At 37.4% G+C, this 7,618-nt stretch overlaps 1 protein-coding gene across 1 annotated transcript; it reads right to left on the bottom strand.

The window, feature by feature from the left end:
• Nucleotides 1-6,659: 6,659 nt before the first annotated feature.
• Nucleotides 6,660-7,241, bottom strand: LOC129250670 (kelch domain-containing protein 10 homolog). Its single transcript, XM_054890275.1, has one exon. The coding sequence runs from the start codon at nucleotides 7,239-7,241 to the stop codon at nucleotides 6,660-6,662; it is 582 nt and encodes a 193-aa protein (XP_054746250.1).
• Nucleotides 7,242-7,618: the final 377 nt, after the last annotated feature.

The following is a 7,618-nucleotide window of genomic DNA, read 5'->3' on the forward strand; positions in this document are numbered from 1 at the left end:
AGCAGGAGTGAGAGTCGAGTGGCGAATCTTCTGGCTGTCTGTTGTGATTGCAGCTTTTCGATGTCGAACATTCTTTGCGTAGGTAGATGCACGTTTTTTGCTGCACAGAGGCGGGTGCGCAGGTTGGCTGCAACAAGGTAATGATCCGAGTCGATGTTGGGTCCTCGGATCGTACGTACATCTAATACACTAGAAGCGTGTCTTCCATCTATCACAACATGATCGATCTGGTTTCGCGTTTTTCGATCAGGAGACAGCCAGGTAGCTTGGTGTATTTTCTTATGCTGGAATCTGGTGCTGCAGACTACCATGTTTCGGGCCCCGGCGAAGTCGATCAGCCTCTGTCCGTTACCGGATGTTTCGTTGTGCAGGCTGAATTTTCCGACTGTGGGACCAAAAATTCCCTCCTTGCCCACCCTTGCGTTGAAGTCGCCAAGCACGATTTTTATGTCGTGGCGGGGGCAGCGCTCATAGGAACGTTCCAGGCGCTCATAGAAGGAATCTTTGGTCGCATCGTCATTCTCTTCCGTCGGGGCGTGGGCGCAAATTAGCGATATGTTGAAAAATCTGGCTTTGATGCGGATTGTTGCGAGACGCTCGTCCACCGGAGTGAACGACAGTACTTGGCGACGAAGTCTCTCTCCCACAACAAATCCGACACCGAATTTGCGCTCCTTTACATGGCAGCTGTAGTAGACGTCGCAAGGTCCTATGGTTTTCTTTCCTTGCCCCGTCCATCGCATCTCTTGGATGGCAGTGATGTCAGCCTTTACTCTCACGAGGACATCAACCAGCCGGGCAGAGGCACCTTCCCCATTAAGGGACCGGACATTCCAGGTGCATGCCCTCAAATCATATTCCTTATTTCGTTTGCAGGGGTCGTCATCAGTAAAGGCAGTTCTCATCCGAGGCTTTTTCAATCTTTTCATTGGGGGGGATTTTTAAGTGGCGGGTCCCAAACCCAGCGCACAACCAGCTATCCTGGAATGTTTCGCCTTCTCACGTTAGCTCACTCCCGAACGGGTGTTCGAAAGCTAACCAGAGGATACGTGGACTTCTACACATGGAACCATCCTCCCTTGATCGCAAACTATACCTTTCAAATTTAACCCCATTTTTTTTAGTTGTGCGATATTTTTTTTCAAAATGAACATCAATGTCTCCGTAGGTATACCCCCACTGGAGATATAATACGAAAACACGTATTTCCATTTGGAGCACAATCCCTTAACCATAAAAAATAAACATTTATTCCCAATTTTGTTTTCGCGTTGACCTTCCCCATGGTCTACAAACCCATCGATAACATCTTTAGCTTTATTATAGCTCAAGTCCGACCTGATGATAATTTCATCGAATAATAGAACGCTTATGCGTTCGGTGTCGGACATATTTGAAACAATTTTTTCTAAATTATTGCAGACATTGGCATCGAACCCCGGAACAACATATTTGATGGGGCGCCAACGCGAAAGGGATGATTTATGGGGCAAAGCAAAACCTAGATCATCACGCATAAACGTATATGCTTTGGAGGATATATAATTAATGTTTTGGGCCAATGTCTTTTCCTCCTCACTATAACGATTTTTTTGGCCACTGACGATCATTCTTGCGAAAGTTACAGCATCACTGCTTGAAGTTTCTTCCGCAAGAACTGCACGACTACACAAATATTTATATTTTTGCAGTAGCTTCTCATTCTCTGCTTCTAACTCTTGAATTCTTTTTTTTAATTTTATTTCATTGCTCCGATAATAACGAGCAGCCTGAGCAAATCGTTCGCTACTGCTTGTGATTTCTAAGTCCTCACAGATGTTTTTGTTTTTGGGTGCCTGCCTTGTTTCCTCTAGCATGGAATATTTTGCGAATTCTTCTAACGTAAGATCGTTTCCTACACCTACTGTACGATTTACGTACACTTTAGTAACGGGCGGGCAAACCCAATCAGAGCCAGTACTAGGTGAGCGACTTCTAGTAACTGGCTCTAATCTTAAAGATGGAACAGCCCCATCTAAAACTTTATAACGAGTTACTTGCTCTGGACTAAAGTGACGCTTACAAACATATAGCCTGTCAGTATCGGCTGGTTGCACGTTGCAAGCCAGGGCCCAACTATTTCTAGCCTCTCCGCGTCGAGGAAAGGCGTATAACGCATGACCCTTTTCCACTACGCATCCTACAACGCAACAGCTTCGTTGCTTCTTCGGCATTGTACAGCTGTACGTAGGGTCATCGTCATGCCCTATTAAAAAAATGTATTTTATAATATAATAATTTATAAACATTCAATAATTTAAAAACATATAATAATTCATAAACATATAATAATTCATCAAACTACATATAACGCATCACTACGAAACGACTACACGAAATGACGTAAAAATTTTCCGATTGGTTGTTTTGATTTTATTCAACGAGGCATAGCAACGGATGCCGTGTATTGTAATATTATGGTTATTAATAAAAAATTATTTTCTATGAAATTATATACATATCCTAAATTCCTCAAAACTACTCGCTCGGTAATTTTATCACACTTGGTAATTCCTATTTATATTTATTTATATATGCACATACATATATCAAATGAATTAGCATAATATATGCACATAAATATGTATATGTAACATCATTTACATTCAAAAATTAATTTAAATTTCTTAACTTACTCCACTTTCCTCCCTCAAAACTCTAATGTTACCAGTTAGCAAGCCTCACCCTCAATAAAACCTATCCACCCTAATATTGTATGAAATGTATGCATACATATGCAGGTATGTGTGTTTGCTATTCTTGTAGGTTCGCTTCAGCGAAATATAAAAACACACATACCTACTTATGTATTGAGCAAAAATTTACCTAAACGAAGGGTGGGGATGGCACCCTTTCTTAAACATTTTCCCCCCACAACATATGGCTCAAATATAAAAATATGGCGAAATATAAAAACACACATATGTACCTACTTATGTATTGCACAAAAACTTACCTAAACGAAGGGTGGGGATGGCACCCTTTCTTAAACATTTTCCCCCCACAACATATGGCTCAAATATAAAAATATGGCGAAATATAAAAACACACATATGTACCTACTTATGTATTGCACAAAAACTTACCTAAACGAAGGGTGGGGATGGCACCCTTTCTTAAACATTTTCCACCCACAACATATGGCTCAAAATGCTTTACGCACACATATGAGTTGTGGGGTGGAAGATGCACCGCCGTCGGGATTTTTAAGTTGTCCCTCCATTTTGCCACTTCCTCAGGATCTTTTGGGAACGAAAAAAGGCGTTTTTCGTCCCGCGAACAACCGCGTACGCGACACAATCTATCACTCATTTTTTTTTTAGTTTTAAATTTTTTGATGTCACGCACGGCGTTTTGAAAAAAACGCTAAATTTCTACCGCACTTTAACCACTCGAATACACGCACGGCGCTTTGAAAAAAACGCTAAATTTTTAACGCACTTTAAACACTTAAAAACCGATTTTAACGCCCGAATTAAAGTCCGCCCGTTGGAATTTGCAAGTCGCCTTTGCAATTTCGCAAAACTTGAATCCCGTTAACTTTTTGCGATTGACATTTATTATTCTGGCGCAATTTTCCAAATTCCAAAGGGCGAAATAAATCACAAAAAAAAACCACCTGTAATGTCAAATACATTACACCCCTCACACAAACTTTTCTAATAATATCTTACAATGCTAATTGCTGTTAATAATACTCACTTGCTGCTAAATTTACATAATTCAGCCCCTTCCTGTTAATTTTTGTTGAAGAATGTGTCAGTGGTGAAATTGTCTTCGCGAGACGAGTACCCCTCGAAAATGAACACTTTCCAGTCATTAAGACTTCTCTATTCATTAACGTTCTCTGCACCGTGTTTGCAGGAGTTGTGTTTGGGAGAACTGTCAACTGTTTCCACCGAAAGTTTGGGAGAAACTGTGTTTGAACTGTCTTTTGTTGACATTGTGAAATAAGAATTATAAAAATTGATAAAATCTTCTAGTGAATACAGATCAATTGGACATTTGTTTGGAGTAGGCAAAGCAACTGTTTGCAAAATACTCATCGAGTTTTGCAATGAAGTTAGGACATCTTTGGCTCCAATATATTTGAAAAATTTTCCACTGACAAGGGCGCAAATTGAGAATGGAGTCGCAGATTTTAATGCAATGGGCTGTCCACAATGTATTGGAGCAATAGGTAGGTTTATAAGTAATGCGATAAAAATAACGTTTAATCAAAAGCATCTTTATTATACAGATGGATGTCATATTGAAATTCATCTAAGAAAGGAAGAAGCCATTGATTACTACAACTACAAAGGGTGGTATTCCGTAGTACTATTGGCTTTGGTAGACGCAAAATATAGATTTGTTTATATACATTGCGGCAGTCCTGGAAGATGCAACGACTCCGGAATTTTTGAAAAATCATCGCTAAAGCGCGAGTTGCAAAGTTGTGCACTTCTTGATGAATTGAGCTTGCTATATGGATCCACAAAAATACCAGTCCATATTATAGGGGACTCTGCTTTTCGTCTCTCTCAGCATTTAATGAAGCCATATCCTACAAAGAGTCCAATTGGTTTAAATCTGAAAAACAACTTTTCACCAGAACAATAAAATTTGTAATACATAATTTTATAAAATAACATTTTATTCATTTTTGAAAAAAGATAGTAGTAGGCACTTAGTGCAACTTTAAAAGGCACAATTCATTAAAACTTAAATATCATTTCACATATTAATTTTTAACAATAAAATTTATAATACATAGTTTTATAAAATAACATTTTATTCATTTTTGAAAAAAGATAGTAGTAGGCACTTAGTGCAACTTTAAAAGGCACAATTCATTAAAACTTAAATATCATTTCACATATTAATTTTTAAGCAGAAAAAAACTGCAGGCATTCGAGGTCAATCTCTATTTAGCACATTACTGCCGCCTTGATTTAAAAACTTGGTATCTTTTCTTTATTGAAAATAATTTGTTTATATCGTTAATCTGGAAAAAGCGAATTTAATTATGCATAGACTCATAGATACGAACTTTAAATCAGACGGCAGACTATTATCCTTTTAAATTTGGTGTTCATCTGGTTGCCCGATTGGCCACTTGATCCTGCTTCCACTCTTATGATACAATTTTCTAGAATTCGTGATCTGAGCATCCATTGACAGTGTATGAACCATATTGTAAAAAAAAACGCCACAACTGCTCGTACAGATATGTAGCGTATAAAAATAATTACTCTTATTTTCATATTAATTAGCTTTTTTCATTTTTACTCATTATCAATGTCTTATTTTATTATGTTTATTCTTTTGGTTCCATTTCTTCCATATGAAACTATGTCATTCCTACATGGTTAGCAAACAATAATTATGCTTTTATGTCTAGAATGAAACATAAAAATTGTCGCTTCTTATTGCTCGTTACATGACATACCATACCATATATCTCTTCATTTATTGTATAATCATTTGGCTTTTGAAGAATGCCACAATCTCTGTGCAAAGCGCAATGGTATGCCCATTTTAAGCAGCTGTGAGTGGCCATTCAATTTGAGATTTGGTCTGTAATGTAACACTGCCTCCCAGCAAATTTCACTTAAGGGGTTATATACCTTGTGTTTTTCAAAAAAATCAAAATAAATTTTATTTCTTTATCGTAAAGTACAATCCCTTGAGAACATTTTCCAAAAATTTCATAGAGATCTGAGCAATAGATCGAAAGTTACAGCGTTTTAAATTGTGCGTCGTCACGTCCTGAGCGTACGGCCTCATGCGGCGCTTGAAACTTTAAACGCGATTATCTCAAAAACGTGTTTTTCCAAAAATGCTTTTGCGGTGGACGCGATTGCAAAAAAAGTATTCAACCGATTTTTATAATTTTTTTTTTAAATTGTTCGTAATTGATGTCGCCTCTTAGTGAACGATCAACTTTTTATGTATAAATTTTTATTTTGCAGATATGAATTTTTTAATGCCAATTTTAGGACTGTAGAAGTGGAGTTTTTTAAAAACATGTTCCTATTTTCACAAAAATCAAAATATTTAATATATTGATCGTTCACTAAGAAGATATAACCCTATACTAATGAAATCTTTTCGATTTTTTGATTTCAGTTGACTTGGTGGACTTGAATCGCGTCCACCGCAAGCCTCTTCCAAAAAAAGGGTCTTGGGGGAAAACGCCATAACTCCGCCATTTTTAAATATTTTTACACAAACAAAGCCTTTTTTTTCTTTAAACATTGTAATATCCAATAATAAAAACTTTTATACAATAAAATTATTGCTACATATCTTTAAAAAAAACCCAACTTTCGCTAATTTCACCGGACCACAAGGTATATAACCCCTTAATAATGGTATGGTCATCCACATTTTATAAAGGTCATTGCACCGTCGTATACGTTTTTCATCATATTCAATACCACCGAATATGTACATACAACCATTTTGACTGTGCGCTGCGGCATGGAAGTACAAAGCTTTTGGTAGAGAGGCTGTTTTTATAAGTGTCCATTGCTTAGTAGTAAAATTTAATCTCCATATATCTGAAAAATATACTTGATCGGTCTGCAAATGGAAAAGGGATATCCAACTTCAAATATAATTTAATAATACTAAATTTAATTACTACGCACCTGCAAGCCTCCCGTAATGAATGCTTCGACCTCACCATTCGATTTCGTGTGCTGTACGCAAGAAAAGCACTTTCGTGGGTTTGGATATCCGGAATTTTGCCGCTCGATTGTTAGATTTGTTTGTGATGTTCGATCGGGTAATGTGACGAAATATTCCCATCGGTTTGTAATTAAATTAAATGCAGGGATGCGTTGTAAATCATACACTAAATTCGATGTACCACCACCCAGCACATATATGTATTGCCCATCGTAGACAACTTCGTGACGATAACGACCCTCTGGATCTTCGCGTATATCTGGACGACAGATATATACGCATTCCCACACTCGTGTGCGCAAATTTAAGCGATGCACATCACAAGAGTAATCATAGCCAGTTGTTCCCCCAACCGTATATAAATAATGTTCGTGTAAAACTATTCCCGGCCCATATTGCGGAATTAGCGCATCACCAGTAGCCTCTATTCGCTTAACACTCGGTTTTTTACCTGTTGTTTGATATATATAACAGTCGTTTGAGCAAGATTCACCAAATGGATAGCCGGTGCGCCAATCAAATGTCATATTGACAAATTGCAATCATTGTTGCCATGTTTCGATAAGAATGCAATAATAAATGAGGAAAATGAGCAACATTGCCACCACTTAATAATTAAATTAGACGCAAACCCAACAAAACACGCTTTGAAAAGTGGGTTTAGGTATGGAGTTGTGTTTTAATTTTGTATGGGATTTGACAGGTGTTTTGTTTCGTGTTTACGCTAAGAACACGATAGCGGCAGAGAACCCAAACTCCGGCTGCGGTGGAAACTTAGTATAAGTGAGCATATATATGTATATATATGCGCATATGTACATATATAAATTCACATATTTGTATTTGCATATGGCTTCTTATTGATTATTATTAATTTGATTTACTTGAAGAATTTAAAATAAAA

This window comes from Anastrepha obliqua, chromosome 6, assembly GCF_027943255.1.
Source record: "Anastrepha obliqua isolate idAnaObli1 chromosome 6, idAnaObli1_1.0, whole genome shotgun sequence".
NCBI classification, from domain to species: domain Eukaryota; kingdom Metazoa; phylum Arthropoda; class Insecta; order Diptera; family Tephritidae; genus Anastrepha; species Anastrepha obliqua.

Coding starts and splice junctions, on each gene's coding strand:
- LOC129250670 (XM_054890275.1), bottom strand. CDS start 7,241: ATGACATTTGATTGGCGCACCGGCTATCCATTTGGTGAATCTTGCTCA.